Source organism: Sturnira hondurensis, unplaced genomic scaffold, assembly GCF_014824575.4.
Source record: "Sturnira hondurensis isolate 20B ecotype Veracruz unplaced genomic scaffold, ASM1482457v3 Scaffold0017082, whole genome shotgun sequence".
Lineage (NCBI taxonomy): Eukaryota > Metazoa > Chordata > Mammalia > Chiroptera > Phyllostomidae > Sturnira > Sturnira hondurensis.
This window is the reverse complement of record NW_028089713.1, coordinates 590,858-613,827: the sequence shown is the minus strand read 5'-3', so window position 1 is coordinate 613,827 and position 22,970 is coordinate 590,858. Positions and strand designations below refer to the sequence as shown.

The following is a 22,970-nucleotide window of genomic DNA, read 5'->3' as shown; positions in this document are numbered from 1 at the left end:
ATGAACGAGACCCGCCACATAATTTGCGAAACCCACTGCGGAAAGAAAATGCCCGGCCCTTTGTTCAAAGATTATTAAGACTATCAAGACCCGGGCAGCAGGGCATCGAAGCGGGTTGAGGGTTGGGGTTGGTCGTGGTGAGGCAGCAAATACGATCGGTCTGCAGGTCCCTCGGAGAGCTGTCCACGGCAGATGGCAAAGGAGGGCCTCGCGGGGACTGGTGCTTCCACGGCTGTCACTGGAACGGCTAAGGGAGAGGAGGTTGGACTTAGAAGGAAAGCTCTCCCCACCCAAGGACCGCAGGAGCGTTCTCCCAGTCCGAGGCCCACGATCACCCTAAGCCCCGTCTTCCAGGAAAGGGATATCCTGCCGGGCAGGGCTGCTGACGGAGGGGAAACCCACGGAGGGTGAAAGTCGCACGCGGACAGTGTCGCCCGCCGCGGGGGCGGCTTCTCGTGGCCGGCGGCATGTGAAGCGTCGCCTCGCGTCACCGGACTCCGCGCGGCTGCGGGAGCGCGAGCGGAAGCTGAGCGTTCGGACCCGCGCGGGGCTCGGCTCGCGGCGCAGGGGCGGGGGGAGGGGGGGTGCACAGGCCGAGGCCAGGGGAGGGAGGAATCGAAAGGGACGCGTCCCTCGGGTCCGCTGAAAATCGGGAGGGTGGAGGGCAGAGATCCCGCGCGGACCTTTCTCCGGACGCCACCTCTGGCGAGGTGTCCAGCGGCCCCTCCTGCCCGCCCCACACCTGGGTGTGTTGCGGGAAGTAGCGGCGAGCTGGTGTCGGGGGGAGTGATGCGAGGGCGACAGAGGTGGGGCTGCAGGCAGACGGAGTTGTTCCGAATAGAACAACATTTTGTATGTTTCTAGCTAATCCTCCAGCTATCCTGGCCGTTTCCAGAAGACGCCCCGAAATCCACACTCGTTCGGGCGCCCCCCATCGCCGACCCAGCGGCTCTGTCGGTCGGTGGTTCCCCGGGGTCGTCCTTCCTGCCTCTCCCGAGTCTCCCCGCCCCTGCCCCGCCCCGCAGCCTGCGGTCCCTTTAAAGGCCACTGGTCTGGGGCCGCCCTCCTCTCGAGGCAAACTCGGGAGAAGAGCCTCCGCCACGCCGGGCATGGTCATGGCGTCCCCGGCCATCGGGCAGCGCCCGTACCGGCTACTCTTGGATCCAGAACCGCCGCGATACCTGCAGAGCCTGAGCGGCCCGGAGCCGCCGCCGCCACCCAGCGGGATCTCCCGCCGCTGCGCCCCTGCGCCCATCTCCACTGCGCCCGGGGCGCACCAGGGGCGCGGCACCCGAAGGGCCGCCCGCGGGGACCTGGACCCCCCACCCCGGGCCTCCCGCCCAGCTCGCCCTCTGCGGCCTGGTCTGCAGCAGAGACTGCGGCGGCGCCCTGGAGCGCCCCGGCCCCGAGACGTGCGGAGCATCTTCGAGCAACCGCAGGATCCCCGCGTCCCTGCGGAGCAAGGCGAAGGGCACTGCTTCACCGACCTGGCGCTACGGAGCGGCCGGGGCTGGTGCGACCTGTGCGGACGAGAGGTGCTGCGGCAGGCGCTGCGCTGCGCCAGTGAGTGTGAGGGCCGGGCAGGGGAGGGCGCGGGAAGACCGCGGTCCCTGGGCGCGGAACTGCGAGGGGCTGGGGCTGGGGCGGGGCACTGACGCTCCGGCTTCAGAGGGGACCTCGACTTGAACTGATAGAGATAAGCCCTGGAGACTCTGCTCTTTGCTTCCCTGTTCCGTGTCCTTTCGTGTCTGCCTGCTGCCCAGATACGGTTCTGCGGGAACAAATACCCCTTTTCCTGACGGGTACTTGCCTCGCCCCCTCCTCAGACACACTCCTGTGGACACACACGCGCGCAGGTGGGGGGCGATGGCCGCAGCCGCAAGGTCATTCTGTCATCTCCAGTGCACCCTCCTGCTTTTGCTGCCGGTCCGTGAGAGCGGGCTGTGAGGTAGGCAGTGAGGTGGCTGATTGACTTGTGCTCATTGGGGTCAGTAGCAAACGGTCTGTCCACCAAATGTCCACCTGTGGTACGTCCCTCCTCCAGGGTGACCTGCTGGGACAAGGAGGCGACCTGGCTAGGCTTTGAATAGAAACGTTTCTGAGGCTGAACAGAGCCTGTGGTCACCCTGGACTTGTGCTGGTTCCTGCCTTCTGCCGCTGGTCCCTCACACCTTTGGACTGTCCTCTCATGTCTGACTGTACCCTGCCTCCTCCTCTTCGTCCTGTGTGACCGCGGGCTGTCATGCTCTAAAGCGACCCAGCTCTGGCCCCTTCCTCCCAGCGCCCTCAGCCCCCCAGCCTCCCCTGCGCTGGACTCGGCTATGAAACACTGGGCACCCAGGCTGTGGATTTTCTGAGCCAAAGTGCAGTCCTTGAGGGTTTATCATTTTTCTCTTCTTACAGTTAGGTGTGTGTATTTCTTTAGTGAGCGTCCTCTCTCCACCTCCACCCCCATTTTCCCTGTTGCCCATGTTTGGCAGGGGGCATCTATGTGTTTATATACATATTTTAAATATCTGAGACACAAAGCACAGACAATGGCACAACTCTATCTGGCGTCTCTGGAAATATGTTGTGGTTTGCATCTTTCAGCAAAGGCCCTTCCCCCATGGTCTCCCATCCAGCTGCCGCTTTGGACAGCAGCAGCCTCTCCCACATCAGGAAGCCCCTGCTTGGTCTCTCTCTGCAGGCAGGTCACAGTCAAGGCTGTGCAGTGAGTGCACTCCCACTGCAGCTGGCTGCAGGGAGCCAGAGCTGACCCCGAGTCAGGGGCAAGTGGAAGGAGAAGGCTGGGAGGGAGAGGGGGTGCTGCTCCCTCCAACACCAGAATTCACAGTACAGGTTAAGAAGGAAAGAGCCAGAGTTACAGAGGTGCATGCGATGATGGGTGAGGGCTGCCGTCGTTTGGTAAATGCACGGACTTGACAGTAGAACCGAATGCACTCGGCCCTGTCAGGGGTCCTGGGGCGCTTCACCGTGCCCACCCCCCCCAGTGACACAGGGGCGGCAGGTGACCGTGATGGGCTTGCCGTGTGGGAATCCAGGGGAAACTGCCTCTTTGGCATTCTAGTTTGTATTGAGACGTGTGGGGACTGTTTTAATTGCTGAACATTTTGCACAGAGTTTTGTGATTTTTGTGGGGTGGTAGTAGTGATAATGGTGTATTCCTGTGTGTGTGTGCACGTGTGCAGGGTACTCCATGACTAAATGAATTTATATTCCCTTTACATTAGAATTGTTTAATTTGGTTAGTTCATAAGTAGTTTCTGGTGGCAGAAGACTCAGGTGCAAGGACATCTCCTCTGACTTTGTGTGACTTGGCCCCCACGTGGGTTCACCACCAGCCAGGGATGTCTGAATGAGAGAGAGAGGGTGCAGAGCTGGAATCAAGGAGCCATGGAGAAGGCCTCTGCCTGCTGTCGTTCGCACTGACTCACTGTGCACTTGGCTGGAGGGGGACAGTTAGGAAACGGTCTGATGCCCAAGGGAGGATCGGCACGGGGGACCCCGCAGGCGGGGCTCACTGGCGTCTTTCTTGAAGCGGGAGATCTAATTCCATGGCAGGGTTAGTTTGTTTTATCTTTATTTTGAAAAGTGGAGGTCAGAAACATGGCTTTTGAAGGGCAGCACTGTGCAGTAGTTCTAGCGTGGCCTGGAACCACAGACCGGGTGTGAATCTTGACTTTGCCACTGAGTCTCGGTGTAACCCTGTGTTTTACTCCCTAATTTTAAAAAATAGGGGTAATAACATTACCAACTTTACTGTTAATGTAAGGATTAAATGAATCAATGTTTGAAAAGTGCTTAGAACAGTGCCTGAACAATGCGACGTGAACATTTGGTGCCACACGAACGTGACTGTCCCTCCCACTCAGCAGCTGTAACAACTCCTCTGGGCTCAGGCCCCTCTTAGCATCACCTTTCCAAGCAGTGCGGGGTTTCCAAACTCCGCCTGGTTGCTGAGCTGAGTGGCGAAGCAAGGCCATGAGTGTCCCCAGAAGTGTGGGCATGTCCAGGAAGTCCCAGAAATGTCACTCCCACCTGCTGGCTGAGGAGCATACTCACAGAAGGCCGGTGGCTTAGCTGTCACCAGGACCTTGGCACTTTGTCTTTGTATTGCTCACCTCCAGCGTAGTGTGACAGCCACGGGACACGGTTTCAGTCAGTCGTGCTCAGCAAAGGTGGATGCTTGTTGTTCCTATTAAATCTCCCTGCCCTTGGACACCAGCAGGAGGGCCTGGGTATTGGGTGACATGTGTCTGACCCGTGTCACCCAATAAGGCAGCTGACACTGGGTGGGAACCTTGTTCGAAAAATGGGCTTTCAACAAGGGAAGCTTTTAGAAAAGTGCCTGCCTGCCTCTTTAGTAAAAGTTCCTCTTGTTTGAGTTTACCCCCGCTTCAAGGTCCGTAACTGAGCTCTGGTTAGTGCTGGATTTGCCAACAGGAAAGTTCAGGGTGGATGTTAATTTCCAGGATCGAAGGAATCGTGTTTGTTGGGTAGACAAGGAAACCCAGGGGACATTGGTGAAGAGAGAGCAGTAAAGGGAGAGGTAGAAATAGAGAAAGGAGAGAGAAGAGAAAATTGTGCGAACATGTGCGTTTTGGCAGGGGGGTGGCGGCACTGGGGGAAGAGCCATTTCCGGCACTCTGGGAGGGAGTGGTCTGCAGCAAGCAATGTGCTGCTCTTTGGCTTTATTCTCAGAGAACGTCCCTTACAGGTCATGGACCCTCCCCTCTGTAAAAGGCAGATGGAGTTGATCTTTGACCTTCCGCCTCCTTTCAGTGGGTATGTAAGCCATTGTGGACGAGGGAATGATCTCGCAGGGGCATCCAACCTTTTGGTGTCTCTAGGCCACAGTAGAAGAGTTGTCTTGGGCCACACATTAAATATACAAACACTACCAAAAATTGATAAGCAAAAGGTTATAAGTAATTTACAATTTTGCGCTGGGCTGCATTCATAGCCATCCTGGGCCGTATGCAGCCCATGGGCCTCGGGTTGGACACCCTGGGAGAATGGGGAAACCCAACATTCTAGGAAGGTTGCTTGGACATACCCTGCATGCTGCCGTGAGTGCCACGTACCCGCTCCTGGAGCTAGTCTCTCTCCGGAAGGAGTGTTGTTTGGGGCCATGATGTGTTAAGCATCTGGAATTGCCAAGTTGAAAGGGGCACCCGAGGCGCATCACCCTAACCGCCCCTTCTGTATAGTTGCTAATTACGGGGTGAGGGTGAGACATTTACCGTAGCCCTCAGGGCTGAGGACGCGGGACTCTCTTGGGGAGTGAGGCTGGTATCTCCTGGGGCCCCTTGTCCAGCAGCCTTGTCATTGCAGTAATGGTCATGCTTAACCACTTGTCCTGTGCGGACTAGAGCCTCGCCTGTGCCAGCCTCTGGGTCCTGCGGGCCCACGCCCTGTGGTGGGTGCTTTGTAGAAGAGATTACTGGGACGTTGACCTTGAGTATTCCTGTAGCAGACCCAGAACCCTGGGCCCTTGGATGGTGCTTTATTTGTCTTTACACCCAGCAGCGCTGAGGTGCGTGGCTTGAAGTGTTGCCGTTGATTCAGGCCCATTCTCGGCTTTGAGGTGAGGAAAATTAAGCACCAAGATGGATGTCGTGCTGTTAAAGATAGTGGAGTCCCCCACTTCCAGCCCCTCCCCTGCCCCTGGCTCTAATTGGGGTCTTCTTGGGAAAGGTCCAAGTGGAGTGTGGGGGAGCTGGAGGCCGGGGTACAGAGAAACAACCGGGGATGCTTTGAGAGAGGCCTTCTGAGCTCCCCAAGCTGCCTCTGTTTCCTCTACTCCCTGCTTCCTGTCTTCTCAAAAGATGGAAGTGAAAGCATTAAATGCGGGCTTAATTTCCCCCATTCATCAGAGCATGAAATTTTCTGATTATGGAGTGAGAGGGGCTTGATTCCCAGGTACAGTCAAAAATGATTAATGCCACTTGTCTGCCAGCCTAATTAGACTTGGTAATGAACATGTGTGTTTGCCTGCTGATCCTGCCAGTTATTAGGTGGATGTGAATGGACATCTTCCCTCAGCCCCCAGGGTTTGATCTGGGATCCTCTCTCTTCTCCTAAGTTTACCAGTGAGTTAGCTTATGCCAAGCCTGGCCACTAGGCCCCGAGTAACAAGGGCAGCCCCGCCCCGAGGGCCCCGCTGGTGAAATGACTCGCCTGCTTCAGGAGCTGGGGCCAGAAGCTCGGGAGGGGTGGCTGAGGCCCCGAGCAGGCCCAGGCTGGCCCGCCAAGAAAATAAAACAAGAAAGTGCTTCACAGGTCAATAGTGCCTTTTCTATGAAGAGCCCAAAGTGCTTTCTTGTTCCCTGCCACACTCATCCTTGGAATAGCTCCATGGGGTCGCATCTCGGGGAGGCCTTATGGTGGCAGGAGTCGCAGGTCCACCTGGCTAGAGGCAGGGTAAGATTAGGCGAACCCGACTGTCCTTGAAGGCCTAGGGCCATCTCTGGCTGTTATGCCTTTTCCCTCCTTCGGTTCATACCCAGCATGGGGCCCTCTCTGGCTCCTCACACCCACTCCTCATTCCTCAGTTGCCCCATGGAAGGAGCCGCTCGCCACCCTTGCCCTGCCCAGGGTGCCAGTAGGGCCGATGAGGAAGCTGTAAACACATCTCTGACCTCTTGGAGGCCTCCCTGTTCGAATTCTTCTGGTGACAAGGTGAGTGAGCATTCTTGGGCGGGTGAGTATTTGTGGGCGTGCGAAGCATGCAAACAGGTCATTCCCCGGCTCTATCCCGTGCCTCAGCACCCCTGGTGTGGTCTCCTCCTCACCACCCGTAGGTCCACAGATCCGGCCTGCGCGGGTGGCAGGATGCCTTCTGCCTTGGCCTCCTGCCTCCTCTGCTGACCTCAGAGGCCACCCACCCTTCCCGCAGGGTTCTGCCCGTCGCTCCCCTGGCTGGCTCAGGAATGCTGGCGGCCGCTGACGCTGCAAAGGCCAGCCCTGACTGGGGAGATGGTTGTGCATTTAGTCACTTTCAGTTTTTTCCAAGAGTTTTGACAAGCTTCTCTCCACATGCTCTGGGCCGGATCTCTGGGTTGGAAGGGCAGCTGAGCCGGCTTAGGCTGTGGGGAAAGGTCGAGGAGTGGCGAGGGCCTGGTGTCCAACAGGGCGGCAGGCGCGGCTGCCAGGGGCCTGGTGTAAGTGGAATAAAATCGGTGCTGGGGAGGAGTGACAGGGAGTCCCACCCCAGGGCCAAGACTGTCTCAACTCAGACCCGGTGGGGGGTGATATTTGGGTGTTCTATGAAGCACCCCGCATTCTATGCCGGAGACATGGGCCGAGCTGGCGAGCCCCGAGAGCTCTCCATGGTGTGGGCCTTGGCTATAGCGGCCGGCAAGTCCGTGCAAGGCGTGTTCTAGCCTGCCTGTGGTTCCTGGCATAGAGGAGGTTCTCGAGAGATGTTCCCATGAGGGAAAGCTGTGGCTGCTTGGTTCTTTCATTGCCTTGTTTGGAGACGAAGGAGGAGAGGCAGCAGGGGTCCCTCCTGGCCTGGCAGCCAGGTGCCCCGCCTCCCTGTGGCGCACACCCTGTCCCTGATGAAGGCTCTCGCGTCCCCCGGTTGCTGTAGCAGGTTGCGATTTCTTCGGGATTACTCTTCACACACCTACTACCCTGGCTCCATGGAGGGCATCGGGGGACAAGTGTGATCTGACATTGTGCTGAGGGTTTGTTAGAAGGGTGGTGCAGGGAAGTCTACGCTGTTCATTCCTGTGTGTCACTGGGCGGGCAGGCAGGTGCCTGGGTATGTCACTAGTCTGTGACCATTGTGGACTGGGTCATGTTTATTATTCATTGGAGGGCCTGCACGCCACCTTGTACTCCTTCTCCCTGTTTCTTGAACAAACGTTCCTGGGGTGGGGTAGGTCTTACCCAGACGTCTGCAGTGGCTGTTGGCTAGGGCTGCTAGGAAATGAAAACTTGGCTTGCAGGCGCCTTTAAGAAACCAGACCACGGGTTCACGGAAGCCAGGCCTAAGGCACAGGGATGTTCTTTGCCTATATATTCTCTGATCCTTTTGAGTTTTGTTTCTGCTGGAGGTTGGACCTGGGAAAGATGATGACTGTGTTTGCTGGAGATGCCAGTCGCTGCTCTATGAGTCTGTTCAGATGGAACTATTCCTGTGGACACGGAGTCGAGAGTGGCCAAGAAACTGTGGGGGTGGAGATAACTTTACCTCAGAGATGCCTGCGCCCGCGCCTGAAGCGTGTTCCATGCACCGGCTTACTCCAGGCAGGTTGAACCCCAACCACCTCACGGGTGAGGGAGGCGCCGCACTCGGGACCAAAGTGCTCCTCCGAGGAGACCCGGATCACTGTGGCAAACCCGGCACCAGAACCTAACACAGTCTTTTGCCTTATGAGCTGACATCATCAAGCGTGCCAGTTAGTGGAGTTTCTTCATTTATTTGCCAACAAAGGCTGAAATGTCCATACAAAGAGAGGTGCAGGGAAAAGGGAGGGCGAGCCGAGGGGTGGGGCGGCTGTGCAAACACCGGAGAGTCGGTCAAGGCCGGGAGAGCTGAGAGCCAGCCACGCTTCAGCCTGTTGGCAGTGTTTGGTTTCTAGATTTCCAGGGTGTGTAAATCCTGAGGTCATTCAACCAAAGGTGACATTTTTCTAAATCCAAAGGGAAAAGAAACAAGTGTATCTCTCCAGCTCCCACCCCGCTGGTGTTGGGTGTGTATGGAAGAGTGGGCATGAGAAGCAGGTGGAAGATCTTTCTGTCTCATGCCTCCTCCTTATTGTGACCCAGGGTCAGAGTTCACGACATAGGACGAACCATGAACCAAAGTGAAATCAGGCTGAATCTCAGAGGGGACAGCTGGGGAGAAGAAGAGTTGGATAGGGAAACTGGGTTGCATTACAGCTGCCTGGTCTGTCCCCTGGCACCGGCAGGGCCATGTGCAGAAGAGCACAGCTCCCAGAGCCCCCCCGTGCCCACCCCAGCCCTGACTGGTTGCTCCTCCAGGTCAGGTCGCCACTTGGCCATCATCACCGACTTTCGTGCTGACTTGGAGGAAGCTGTGCTTCTGACATCCAAGGAAGTTAGAGGTTTTGTGGTTTCTGCTGAAACAATCACATCCTTTCTGCAACTAAGGAAAGTATTCAAAAATCCAAAAAAAACAACACTTCACAGTTCCCTCCCTATGCAAATGGAGCAATAAATTCTAGCTGTAACCTAAGAGTTTTGCCAGAAGCTGTTCAGTATACAAAAGTAAATGTCTATTTCGTGATGAATTTTTTGTGTATTTTATTGATGATGCTATTACAGTTGTTCCATTTTTCTCCCCTTTATTACACTCCACTCTGCACCCCCTCTCCAACCAGCATCCCGCACCTGTTATTCATGTCCATGGGTCGCACATAAAAGTTCTTTGGCTTCTCCATTTCTTGTACTATTCTCACCCTCCCCCTGTCTGTTTTCTACCTACCATTTATGCTTCTTATTCCCTGTGCTCCATTCTCCATCCTCCCACTCCCCTGCTGATAACCCTCCTGTGATCTCCATTTCTGTGATTCTCTTCCTGTTCTAAATGTTTGCTTAGTTTGGTTTTGGTTTTGGTTTATTTTTTAGGTTCAGCTGTTGATAGTTGTGAGTTTATTGTCATTCTATTGTTCATAATTTTGATCTTTTTCTTAGATAAGTCCCTTTAACATCTCATATAATAAGGGCTTGGTGATGATGAACTCCTTTAACTTGACCTTATCTGGGAAGCACTTTATCTGCCCTTCCATTCTAAATGAAAGCTTTGCTGGATAGAGTAGTCTTAAATGTAGCTCCCTTCCTTTCATGCATGACTTGGAATACTTCTTTCCAGCCCCTTCTTGCCTGTAAGGTTTCTTTTGAGAAGTCAGCTGATAGTCTTATGGGAACTCCTTTGTAGGTAACTGTCTCCTTTTCTCTTGCTGCTTTTAAGAGTCTCTCCTTATCTTTAATTTTGACTAATGTAATTATGATGTTTCTTGGTGTGTTCCTCCTTGGGTCCAACTTCTTTGGGACTCTCTGAGCTCCCTGGACTTCCTGGAAGTGTATTTCCTTTTCCAGATTGGGGAAGTTCTGCATTATGTTTTCAAATAAGTTTTCCATTTCTTGCTCTTTCTCTTCTCCTTCTGGCACCCCTATGATTTGAATGTTGGAATGTTTAAAGTTTTCCCGGAGGTTCCTCAGCCTCTCCTCATTTTCATGAATTCTTGTTTTTTCATTCTCTTCCGGTGGAATGTTTATTTCTTCCTTCTGCTCCACATCATTGAATTGAGTCCCAGTTTCCTTCCCTTCACTGTTGGTTCCTTGTATATTTTTCTTTATTTCACTTTGCATAGCCTTTACTTCTTCCTCTATGTTGCAACCATATTGAACCATTTCTGGGAGCATCCTAACTCCCAGTGTTTTGAAGTCTGCATCTGATAGATTGGCTGTCTTTACATTGCTTAGTTCTTTTTCTGGAGTTCTGATCTGTTCTTTCATTTGGGCCATATTTCTTTGTGTTGGCCTACCTGTTACGTTGTAAGGGGTGGAGCCTTAGGTGTTTGCCAGGGCGGGACAGCCCACTTCTCTGTGTAGTAACCCAGTCTGGATGAATGTTTCTTCTTTAACTCTTTGGTTGTCAGACTTCCATACAGGCCGGTTTTCTGGCCGTTCTGGTTGTTTTTAAATTTGTTGTTGTTCTTCTTTTGCTTGTGTGAGGAGGCACAGTGTATCTATCTATGCCTCCACCTTGTCCGGAAGTCTAGTGATGACTGTTCTTAAAAGCATATTTCAAAACGGGAATAGATTTTAAACTCAGCACTTACGATGGTGAAGCCCATTTCTCCAAATTTTGTTAGGTCTTGGCTGGGCTCCCTCTTCAACATAGAGGTCATCTGGTCAAAGTTTAGAGGTCAGAGGCAGCAAGAGTTCATCATCACACACATTTCCCTGCCTCTAGTGAGTGCTTCTCCTAAACCACCCCTGTGGTAGAAAATCTATCCCATTTTCAAAGGCTTAGCGGTGAAGATTCTAGAGCCCCAAGCCCTGTGTCTGGGCTCTGCCAGACCTTTCCTGCTGGGTTCCCCAATGGGAACCCTGTCAAGGAACAGCTCAGTGAAGAGGAGAAAGAAGAAGTGTGGTCAGTTTATGCTCAAGCCACAGTGGGGCATTTGGGAGGGATTTTTCCCCACTGTGTGTGACTCATTTAAAAATTCCCCCAGCATGTGTGTGTTGTCCACTCTGAGGGTGGCAATGGCAATGCCCTTGGCCATGTGGGCGTCCTGGGCCTTCTTGGGGAATCTCACGGGCAAGGGTCAGAGTGGCGGTGGGAGGAACCTTGACTCCCAGCCCTCTCCTGCTGGCCCCAAGTGCCATTTCAGGATCCAGCCTCACTTGTGACCCTCTTTTGGTGCAGAGGTTGCTGGGTAAACTGGGCAGCTCAGTCCCACTCAGAAAGTATTAAGGAGAAAGAATCAGTCCCCTTGTGAGAAAGGGTGGAATTTGGGGGCATTTCCATATTAAATAAATGACTTGTAACAATGTGTTTTTATTGTTGAGTTTACGAACAAGCTTTTATTCTAATTGCACCAAGTCCTGAGGCCTCTGTAGTGAGGGGTGATCAAAATGGGGACTGCCTGGCCAGCTTTCCTTTGGCAAGGGTGGTGATGGGGGAGCCTGTTTGGAGGACTAGTGTGCAGCTCAGGTTTACTCTGCTAACATTTTCTCTCCAACTGGGCCCAAGGACATGGGCCGTGGGGGCAGCATGCCAGTGAGCATGCTCCATGACCTGGGGAGAAACCGCAGCCCAAAGCTGGGGAGCCAGGCTGGCGTTCGCAGAAGGAACAGCAGAACTCATCTCTGAACGGACGAGTGTGGGCTTCCCGGTCACACCAGGTGACCGGAACACAGTGGCTTCATTTCTGCAGCTGGGAGCAGGTGCCCGAGGGGCTCTCCTGGAACGTCGGCTGCCTGGCCAGCACCAGTTGCCCGTCTTAGCCTGAGTGACAGGACCTCCAGAAACCGTCCCCCCAGGACTTGGTTGTTTCTGGGACTCCATGTTGAGGGGCTACCCTGTGAGCATCATTTTAGGGCAAGAGGACAGCGTTTCACCCTTTTAATGAGAGACTCTATATTTTTCTTCTTCTTTTCTCTTTCTTTCTCCTTCGCCTGTGCCTGGTCTCAGATAAAGTGTCTGACCCTCTTAAAGCAACACCACCTCTTTCCGGGCTTGGATGGCTGAGAGCTGAGCCCCGCCCACCCCACTTCCAACACAGGCTTAGCATGGGAGGATGTGAATTAGCCCCGGTGGTCCCTTAGGAAGCTCTACAGCTGGTAAAGCATTATTAATCACCGTCCCCAAAGAAATCCATTACCAAGACCCTGGAACCGGGCACACTATGCGAGGTAACCAACCACTGCTGTCGTCTGCAGAAACTTTGGAGACATTGATTTTCAGACTCACAGGCGCTAGAGGAGTGAGGCTCGGGCAGCCTCTTTCCTGCAGCCTCTTCAGTGGGGGCATTTTTATCTTATCAAGCTAAAAGCCCCAGGAATAGAAAGTTTTCCACTGGGGGAGGTGGAGAGAAGGCGCTAGGAAGGAGAAGGCATCACTCAGGCTGCGCTGCCGCCACCAGGGCCCCAGGTGCCTACGGCTGCCTTGGAGGAGCGTGAGGCTGGACTGATCTGAGCAGAACCTCAAGGACCTTCCAGTGGCCAGTGACTTCCTCACTCGTCCCTCCATCCCCGACACCAGGCCCAGAGAGACACTACTTGACCTCCCGCAGCTGGGATGACAGAGGGCCGAGAGGAGAAGGTGGCCACTGCCTGCTTTGGAACCGTCACTGCAAGGCTCCAGCGGCTCTTCCACAGGCTCCCTAAGAGCCCCTTGGGATCAGGAAAGCTCCAGGCCCCGCAGAGTTTCCGCCATGAAGCCAGGTTGCCCCGCGGTAGGTCCACGTCGCTCCAGCATGGGGTGCTCAGGGGTTCCAAGGCCTTTCCCATGGGGAAGGGAGTGCAGGCACTTCTGGTAGCCTGGGATTAAATGCTGAGCTCAGCACCACTCCTTGGCCCCCCCAACTCCCCAGGGACCAAAGCTGAGGTTTAGGTGGAATAGCCAGACCTGAGGAGAGGGTCAACCCATTTCAGAGGCCCTTGTCGGCCGTGGGTTTTAACAGCCTTTCCTTGCCTGAGAAGTAGGGCCAAGAAGTCCTCTTAGTTTGGGTACTTGTGCTGGTGGAAGCTTTCCCTCTGCCCATCCTGTGGCTCTGAGGGGCACCAGATCTTATCAGGTACTGAGTCGGCCTTCTAAGGATCTGGGAAGTGTTATGCTTTGGGGCAAGGGCGTCTCACCTGCTCAGTTAGTAGGGCTGCCCATGGGACAGGCCATGTGGGACAGGCTGGATGGGACAGGGCTGGACCAGAGCCCCCGCCTCGGGCAGTGACTGGGTGAGTTTCCTTCCCTGAGCAGTAATAGGGTGAGGACAGCCCTTGTCCGGAGAAGGGTCACAGGGAGGTGTGGGCTGAGTGAGAAATGAGAAGCAGAGATGGTGGTAGTTCAAGTTTTCGTAGAATTCAGGCCATCTTACTCCCCTTTTCAAAGAGAAAAGACCGGGCCAACAGGACCCCAAGCACCTGCCCTCCGGCCGTTCTGCTGCACGATGCTACCAGCAGCACCTCAGATTTCTGCCGCACCCTGTGCTAAAGGGGCAAAGCATCTGTGTTTGTTTGGTGTCTTGCTTGCTTGTTTTTAGACAGACTGCTGTGCGGTGGGAGTGGGAGCCGGCTTTGCTGTTTCCGTGATGAGGCAGCTCAGATAAGGCACGCCCCCTGTTGGGGGCGTTGCTGCAGGGACGGCCTGGAACCAGCCACCGCTGGACTCTCTGTCCTGCTGGCCTGTGGCGGCTGCTCTCTGACGGCCAGGTCTTTGGAGCTCACCAGCCTTCCATGGGACTCCCGCTCGGTTCTCTTACACATTCAGGAGTGGGTGGGCCTCTGGGTGGCCACCACACTGAACCTTAGGGGTGGAATTAAATAAAAAACTCATCTCTGGGCTAGGCTTCTGAAAGTGGAGTTTAAAAAACAATATGATCTTCACTGTGGAAAATTTAATTTTTCTGATTAAGGTTTTATCTCTTGAGAAGTGGGGATTTTAATTCGAGTAGAGCTGATCCTCATTTGGAGACACACACTCTTCAGCCAGCCTGAATAATTTATCCTCACCAGTCGCCCTGAGTATACCGTGACCCTCACTCAGAGGCCAGCGGGATACTGAATTCCTCAATTTAAATGCTCACTGGTGTCTGCAGGTTCATCTTCGCCCACCTCCCCCTTAAGAATTACTCAACAGATCATTTCCTTGCTCCTCTGCTATTCAGCCTCCGGAGTTATAGATTTGGTCAAATCAATCAGGCCTGGAGCAGCAGCACTGAGGTCAGGGCTCGTGCCGCACTGTGGCTAAGACGTGCTCGTTTTAACTCGTGTTGGCGTTCGGACCTGATTGATTGGATGAGGAGGGGGAGGTGGTGCTCAGAGGGGACAGGAACAGAAGACCGCAGGCAGATTTCTAGAACAGCTCATCTGCTCTCAGGACTCTGTGAGCAACCTGTGGTGTGGGCCTTAAGGAAACGGGCTTGGAGCCAGGCCGGCCGAGTCTGGATCTTGGACTCCTGGCTGGGGGCCTTCCTTGCACAGGCGAACCCCTCGGAGCCCCGGTCTTTCCCGGTGTAAATGGGGAAGGAGTGCCGACCTCAAGCTGGTGCTATATGGTCAAGCTGGAGAGATACGGCGGTAAACCACTTGATGTGACACTTGTCACATAGAGGTCCTCTTGGCAGCTGCTGTTAATGTCGTGCTCCCAGAAATACCTGTAACAACTACTCCCAGCAGGTCACCTTTGCAAGCCCCCACGGCCATCTGCTCTTCCATGGTGCCTGGGCCAAGGTAGGCTGCCTGCACCTCAGTGAAAGAGGGAAGGTTCGAAGGAGGCCCAAGCCGAAGTGGAGGAGGGGTATGAACTCTTAAAGGCATTCTCTGAGCAAATTCCTATCACTGCGTTCACCACACCACTTAATTAACTGGCAAGGCTGGATTATTAGCCCACCGGGCATCATTAGGAGCTAAGCGAGCATGTTGCCAAGGAGCAAGTCATGTATCATTTTAAAAGGCTGCTTGGGGGTCAGCAGGAAGCAGGCCTGGGTCTCCCCAGAAGTCTCTGGTGGTCCTGGCTGCGGGGGTACAGCTGTAAAGAAACTTTTGTGTGTCTCCTGCAGGGAGAAACTCATATGTAATCTGTTTACTTTTCTTCTCGCTGCAGAAAGCCTCTTTTCACGGGGTTGGTGGGGGTTGGGTTGTTGATGGGCACTTTGAATGCAAGTGACATCAAAGCAGATGTGGAAAAACCAGTTGGCTGCCGCAGCCTGGCTGTCCCATGGAGGACTGAACCTGTCTGCTCCCGCCCTCCCGTGACCTCCGGCACTTTGAGTAGGCGTACCTGTGGGCATGCACCTGTTTGTGCGTTCACGTCCACGTGTCAGTCTAAGGATCCTCTGCTGCCCTGTGGTCCGCACACGCCCCTGCAGGACTGTTTGCAAACCTACTTGGCTGCCCTTGTCTTGGGAGTCTGAGGGACATTACTGGCGGTAGACTCGAGGTCAGCAAGGGGTGAAGCCGCCCGGTGTCCCCCCTCCCAGAGATGGTGTTTGCTTTAAAATCAAAAGCAAAAAACAATAGCAAAAACACCCTCCAGCTCCTCATTCCATGTCCGCCCCTCATTACTGTCCTTTCGTTTGTCAGCTGCCCAGGCTCCTCCTCATGTCTTCCCAGGGGCCCCAGGGATGGGAACAGAGCCCTGAGCTCAGAGGTGGGGCACCCACCTGCTTTGTCTCTCCTACACCCAAAGCACCAGGACACACGCCTGGAGGCGCGGCCCCTCCTGAGCTGGCCGGAGCCGAGAGGGCCTCTGGTGGCTCCACACTGGCTTTGGACACCAAGGGCTGTTGTTGCCGTTAAATCCCCCCCAACCCAGCTGTATACAGTGTTTCAAAACGTTTTTTTCTTTTCTTTTCTTAAGGTGCTCTGGAAATAGGATTTGTTTTTCCCTGTGACAATTAAAATAGGATAGGTCAGTATTGAAAAAAATACGTGAATACATATTCCTTTCACACCTGTTCCTGTTACAGGAATCTTTGGCTTGAACTGGCTGTCTTTCGGAACAGCCCGACTTGGGAGGCCCTCAGTAAACCCACGCGGGGGGGAGCCTGCGTGCACCGTGCAAATTGACTAGTAACTGGGTAGGTGGGAAGATAAGAGACATAACTACAAAAAAAGGTTCAATACTCTCTCTCTGCTTCTCTGAGTTTGTTCTGTGGGTGCACGCACTTTAATCGCCCCTGCTCCGAAACTGTGCTGTGCTTTCGCACATCTGTCTGTATGGCCACACCCTCAGTACAGCCTGGACCTTTTCAGATATGAGGTCAGACGTCCAGGTGACACAGCTCGTGCAGACACTTGCGTGTGAGGAATGAGGTCCATTTGGCTCTCCCACCCTCAACTCCTTTATTTTCACAGTTTTACAAGATCTCTTGCCTTCGTCCATTGGTGACCAAGGCGGGACTCTCAGAGATGCCTGCGGTGTCTGTCACCCTGAGGGCCTGCACACGGCCTGCCTCTCTCGGGCCACATCTGCACCTTCTCACCGCTGTCACCCGTGAGGGGGAAGTGCCCCGAGGGCCGGAGGGAGGGAGATTCTTCCCACCTAATACACTGGAAGGGAACTCAGTAACTGAGAGGTGTTCTTGGCTGGCATCACACACCGAGTCACCAGTCGCCTGGGTGCTCAGACTCGGTCATCCCTTAGTCGAAAGTGAGTTACCAGTTATGGAGCACTTACTATGTGTAGCACTGTTGGGTACTTTATATATATTCTCTAATTTTGGCAACAAGGCTGCTGGCAAGGAAGGTATTACTTCTGTTTTGCAGATGAGGGCATGGGGGCTGAATAAATCCCATGTTTTACTGAGGTTCAGTGGGTTGTCCAGGCCCGCCTCATTGCCAGGCAGTAGCAGGCCCTGGGGTCCAGCCCTGATCTGTGTGACTCTGGAGGCCAGACCCTGTCCACGCCCCAGCTCTTGGTTCAGTGCTGTGCCCCTCGTGCCCATTCCCAAAGACCCCTGCCACGCACATAAAGCACCGAGCGGCTGAACGGCGCGGGCACACTTCAGTGCCTCCGTGAGCTAGGGAGCTGGCTGTGTCCATTCTCCCACCATCCTCATGTCTCATCCACACAATGAGGTGGTTGGCTTTGCTGTGTTGTCCTTGGGAGTGGAGTTGTAGAGAGTCCGCTACTTGTGGAACTTGAGCCTGGCTGAAGGTCTGACCCCCGGGAGCTCAGTGTGGGAGCCTCTGGCTGCTGCTCAAGTAGCTCAGTCTGCGGGAAACGCAGGGGCCATGTGTGGACAGAACCAGTCCAGGGTGGCGGGTGGTGTGGGTGGCTTCCAAAGCTCCGAGCTGAGGGGCTCGACTGGGCTGGGGTGGGAGCTGTGAACTGGCTCTTCCAGGACTGGGAGGGGGCATCAGGGAGGGACGCTCTTGCTGCTGCCTACGAGGGCAGGGAAAAGGCCAACTTCTTATGCACATCTTTTTAACTCACACTCTTTTCTGGCCTGGGCCATCCTGACCCCCATGACTGATGAAGCCCATCCCTGGCCTCAAACAGAGCAGGGTGAGTGGGAACAGGACCAAGTGGAGGTGACGGCTCTGAGGGTCGGGTTCCCAGAAAACAGAGCCACTGAGAAGCAGCAGGTGTGATGGGTTTCCACTCCAACCCTGTGTGGCTCCAACAGGTCTCCAGACCTCTCCGAGGCTGTTTCCTCACCTCTAAAATTGGGGTGAACCGGAGGAGGGGCTGGGAACCACATCCACATGAAAACCCGCCCGTGGATGTTCGCAGCAGCCTTATTCACAATTGCCAAAACTTAGAAGCAAGTTGTTCCTCTTTCCGTAGGTGAATGGGTAAATAAACCAACTGTGGTACAGCCAGACAATGGAATGTTATTCAGCACTACAAAAGAAATGGGCTATTAAGCCACAAAAAGACATGAAGAAATCTTAAATGCATGTTACTAAGAAGCCAGTCTGAAAAGGCTATAAACTGGTTCCAACTACCTGGCATTCTGGAAAAGGCAAAACCACGGAGACAGTAGAAAGATCAGTGGCTGCCAGGGGCCGGGCAGAGGGAATGAGGACTAGGTGGAACACGGAGGTTTTTAGGGCAGTGGGACTGCTCTGTGTGGTATTCCAGTGGTGGATGCATGTCCTTATACTTTCGTCCCGAACCACAGAATGAACAACCCAAAGAGTGAACCCTAGTGTGCACGGTGGGCCAGGACCGGAACGACACGTCCCTGTGAATTTGTCGGCTGTGCTGTGCAAGCCGCTCTGGTGGGGATGCTGGTGATGGGAGGGGCTGCTCAACTGTGGGTCTGTGTTGGGGGACGAGGGGAACCATCTGTATCCTTTTGCTTAAGTTTGCCGTGAACCTAAAACTGCTGTGAAAAGTAAAGTCTGTCATTTTAAAATAGGGGTAGAAACATACCACACAGGTGTCGTGTTGATTGTGTTGAACTCACACGAAGTGTCTGGCATGTTGTAGGTGGGGAATAATGGTGTCTGTGGTCATCGCGATGTAGGTCCCTGATTTTAACTTATTCCCTTTCTGTGATATTCTTTCCATTAGTAAAAACAGCTTTGTGCATCACAAAATTTTAGAGACTGAAGAAAGGAAAAGCGCGTGCAGTCCCCCCACCGCTCGTCGCCTTCCTTTCAAATGTCTCTCTGTGCTTGGTACAGACGCAGGTGCATGTGTGCCTTTGTACAGGCAGGGCCAGAGATCACAGCATTTCCCTTTAAGGCTGTGCTGTGGACATCTTCCTAAGGTGGCCCGTCCTAACCTGTATCACCTTATACTATGGCTCAACGGTGTTTCATTTCAACAATATCCATTTCAACAATAGCGGGTTTCCTGCAGATGCAGACTGCCACTTTGGGTACTTTGTTGTCACAGGCAACTGTGTGATGCGCATTTTAGTGAAGACGTGTTCACATGCAGATGAGCACCCCGTCTGCACAGAGTCCTGCAGGAAGAAGCCCAGAGGGCGGTGTGACACCCACATGTCTGAACTAAGTGTATGTGCTGCTGCTGTTTCTCTCTCTTTTTAAGTAATTTTAGATTTACAGAAGAATATAGAGTTCCGATATGCCCAGCTTCCCATAATGATGACATTTTGTATAACCACAGAATAGTTATCAAAACTAAGGAATTAGCCTTGGCTGGTGTAGCTCAGTGGACTGAGTGCGGGCCTGCGAACCAAAGGGTAGTGGTTCAATTCCCAGTCAGGCCACATGCCTGGATTGCAGGCCAGTTCCCAGCAGGGGGTGCATGAGAGGCAACCACACATTGATATTTCTCTCCCTCTCTTTTTAAAAGATAAATAAATAAAATATTTAAAACAAAAACAAAAACTAAGGAATTAGTCCTGACCTGTGTGGCTCAGTTGGCTGGGCATTGTCCCGCGGAGGGAAAGGTGGAGCAGTGACAGGAGGCCAGGCTTTCCTCAAAGTCCCCCCTCTTTCCCTCGTACACAGTGTGGCCAGGTCCCCAGGGCAGGAATGCCGAAGGTGGCGAGGTCTGTTCTGAGGTTGAGCCACAGGAAGGCCCGGGGCACCCCGGGCGTGGCTGCGCGGCTCCTGGAATCAGAGGCTGTGGTGCTCCGTCTTGGGCCTCGGAAGTGGCGTTGGCTGTGCAGGGGGAGAAGCTGCTCTTTGCTGACCTGGGAGTGGCCCTCACGGGGTGGGGGGGGCGGGGGAAGGCCAGTGGGCTCCCCGTCAACCAGGTTCTGCCACCTGGGTTCCTGCCTGCCCCTCACCCGGCTCCACAGGAGGAGGGGGGTCAGTGGAAAGGTCCACATTACCTCACTTCCTGCCTGTAGGTCTGGAACGAAAGGGTCACAAAGGTTCCTCATCAATGGAATGCCTCCAGCTCCAAAAACTCGGCCCTCCGGTTGTGCAGCGGATGCTGTGCCTGTGAGTGAGCGTGTGTGGGTGGCACATGCACCTGGGGTGGAACAGGAACTGACTTGGCCGCCCTGGGGATGAAGGGGAGGATGGCTGCTCCCGCATTTTGGAGAAACAACCTCCACGTGCAGGTCATTCCGTCCCCGCGGGACACCGCCTCTGGGCGGCAGTGGGGGAAGGACTGCCATCTCTGGGCCTTCCGATGGTGACTTTGATGGTGACAGGGACTGAGAAGGCCAGGAGCAGGGCTGGTGGAGGCAGGCCGGTAGCCCTGGCCTCAGCTCCATGCTCCCTGGCCTCCTCCTCCTCTGCCTGTCTGCTGCTGGTCTCTAGAGATGGTCCCGGGAGAAACCCCTTCTGCTTGGGCCTCAGGGCACTGGGTTCCCAATGTGGTCTCGGTCTATGTTGTGGGTCGGATTGTACCCCCACCCCAAAATGTGCTGAAACCCTAACCCCCAGTGCCCGAGAATGTGACTGATTTGAAAACAGGGCAGTTGCAGGTGTGATTAGTTAAGCAGGTGGTTCTCATATCCAATATGATGGCTGTCCTAGAAGAAGGTGACCATGTGGAGACAGAGAGACACACAGGGAGAGGCCATGCAGAGACGGAGGGAGGTGGAGACCGTAGTGATGCAGCTACGAGCCAAGCAGCACTGGAGGTTGTCTGCAAACTGTCAGGAGCCGGCAGGAGGAAGGGAAGAGTCTCCCCCGCAGGTTTCAGAGGCGGCGTGATCTGCCAAGAGGTTGATTGCAGACCTCTGGCCTCCAGACCCAAGACAGTGATTTGCAGTTCTGAGCACCTGTTCGTGGTGCTTTGCTGTGGCAGCTGGGGAGCCGACAGAGTCTGGGAGCTGAGGCGGGCCCTACGAGCCCCCTCTCCGTCCTGGCTCCCGGTTCCTTCCTTGGAGAAGGGCTGCCTTTGGTTCGCATCATTCTTCCCCACAGTCAGCCCTTCTATTTCCACAGGCCCCTCTTCCCGACCTGAAGGCACATTTATTCCTCAGAACCTCCTGGGAGTGGAGACAGGGCCTGTAGCTGGAGAGGAGGGTGAGAGAGGAAGGGCTGGTTCCGCTTCCCAGATGCCAACACTGAGGTTAAGAGATGCCTGTTCTCCCTGAGACACTACAGTTAGAGCCAAGGACTGGCACCCCCAAGCCTTTGCTGCCTCTTGTTGGGGTGATCCTCGTCCCACTTGTTCTGCCATGCGACAGCTCCCTGTCTCCCCTTGGCCCTGCCACGAGGGACTGGGAGTCACCTGCAGCCCGGTCCCTTCTTTAAGCTCCCGGAGCCTCCCGTGCTGCGAAGCCTCACCTGCCGGCAATGGCCCACAGGCATCTGTGTCTTCTGAACAAGCTTCCTGGGTCTGAGCCCCTGCTGAGGGCTGTCTCACCCACTGCTCATCTTTGCACAAGTGTGTCCTGTCTGCCCTGCCCGCCTGAGTCCCCCCAGGTGTCCTGTCTTGCTCGTCTTCACCCTCATGCGAGCCCAGGGCGTGGGGAAGAGCCTGCTCAAGACATTGAAGCTGCTGCCAACGGTGACAGTGCTGCTGTCCAGGGAAGGCTGAGCCCTTCCTGGGCCTGTGTGGCCCTGTGCCACCCAAAGTCCCGCTTTTTTCCTCGCCTAGATCGCCTAGCTGAAGGCTGTGGAGCACTGGATGCCAAGGGCAGGCCTGGCCTGGCAGCACCTGGTTAGGAGCTGCCTTGAACGAGAGATGACCTGTGGGGGTTTAACCACTGGGTCCCAGTAGAACACAGCCCTGCCTTGGAATCTCACGGGTGTCCCCTCTCAGCACAACCAGCCTGTAGCGGCCAGCAGTGGCCCGCGGGGCATGCTGCTGTGTCCGGAGATGGGCATGGTGGCTCTGACTTCACTTCCATTGGCCTGAAAGCCCAGGCTTGCCACTCCCAGGGGCTGGGGGCTGTCAGGGTGCGCTTCCGTGTTGGCACCAGCCGTGGTCACGCGGTCTGATGGACCAGAGTCGCTGGTGATCGGCGGTGCTCTTCAAAACCCCCCGACTGTAGGTGGTGGGCACCCAGGCAGCATACAGACCTGGTGTCATACAAATGTTCGCTTGAAACCTGTGTGATCCACCGCCACCCCAATACACCTAATAACAATCATAAAAGATAAAATAAAGTCCCAAAACACTCCTCTTGGAATCTCCTGTTTCCTGCCTCTGTCCAGCTTAGCATCAAGGTGTATCAAACAAAATCTTTCTGAGGTTTTGGTGCTGTTTTCACGGGGTGTACGAGTCAGAGAAAGACACAGTCGGGGGGAGGAGGGGAGGGGAGGGGGAACTGAGAGACTCAGACGTACTGGTGGCTGTGGAGTTCCGGTGTCAGCAGACCTTTGCCTCTCCCACGGCACTCTCCCCTTCGTGAACTGGTGGCAGCACCCGCCTGCCATACAGCTGGGAGAGCTTCCAGTCCTTCCTCCTCCTCGTTCCCACTTCTTGGCATCCCCAGAGCATTCTTCATGCTTAGGGCGCAGCCAGAGCTGCACAGGTGTGTCTCAGGAGCGGCGCCCGAACAATGCCGCTCTGTGTGCGCTCTGGCCTCGGTGCTACCTTATCAAAGCCCAGGTGATTCTGGGCACTGCGGGCAGGGAGACTTGGCCTCATGTCTCCCTGTGCCCTTTACCGTTCCCAGGGTGCAGCCACCCTCATGCCAGAGATTGCCCACTGTGGGGCCCAGAAATGTGTGTGGGCACTTGTAGGTGTCTGGTGCTTGCCTCAGAGAACTGGCGTCATCCGTTCCAGCTCCAGGAGAGAGGACGGCGTCCAGGAGAGTCAGGGAGGCTCAGACGTGAGTGGGCAGTGAAGGTGGGGACATCAGTGGGCCTTGTTTTCAGGCGTGAGGGAGATGAGCAGCAGAGCCTCTAACCGCCACCCCAGACGTGGTAGGGAG

At 54.8% G+C, this 22,970-nt stretch overlaps 1 protein-coding gene across 1 annotated transcript in view; it reads left to right on the top strand.

Moving 5' to 3' along the window:
* The first annotated feature begins 1,086 nt into the window (after positions 1 to 1,086).
* RASSF5 (Ras association domain family member 5) overlaps positions 1,087 to 22,970 on the top strand; it is a 69,890-nt gene continuing 48,006 nt past the window's right edge. The window contains exon 1 of the mRNA XM_037067089.1: positions 1,087 to 1,563. Within this exon, the coding sequence (XP_036922984.1) occupies positions 1,110 to 1,563 (454 nt within the window). The 5' untranslated portion in view covers positions 1,087 to 1,109. The remainder of the gene's footprint in view (positions 1,564 to 22,970) is intronic.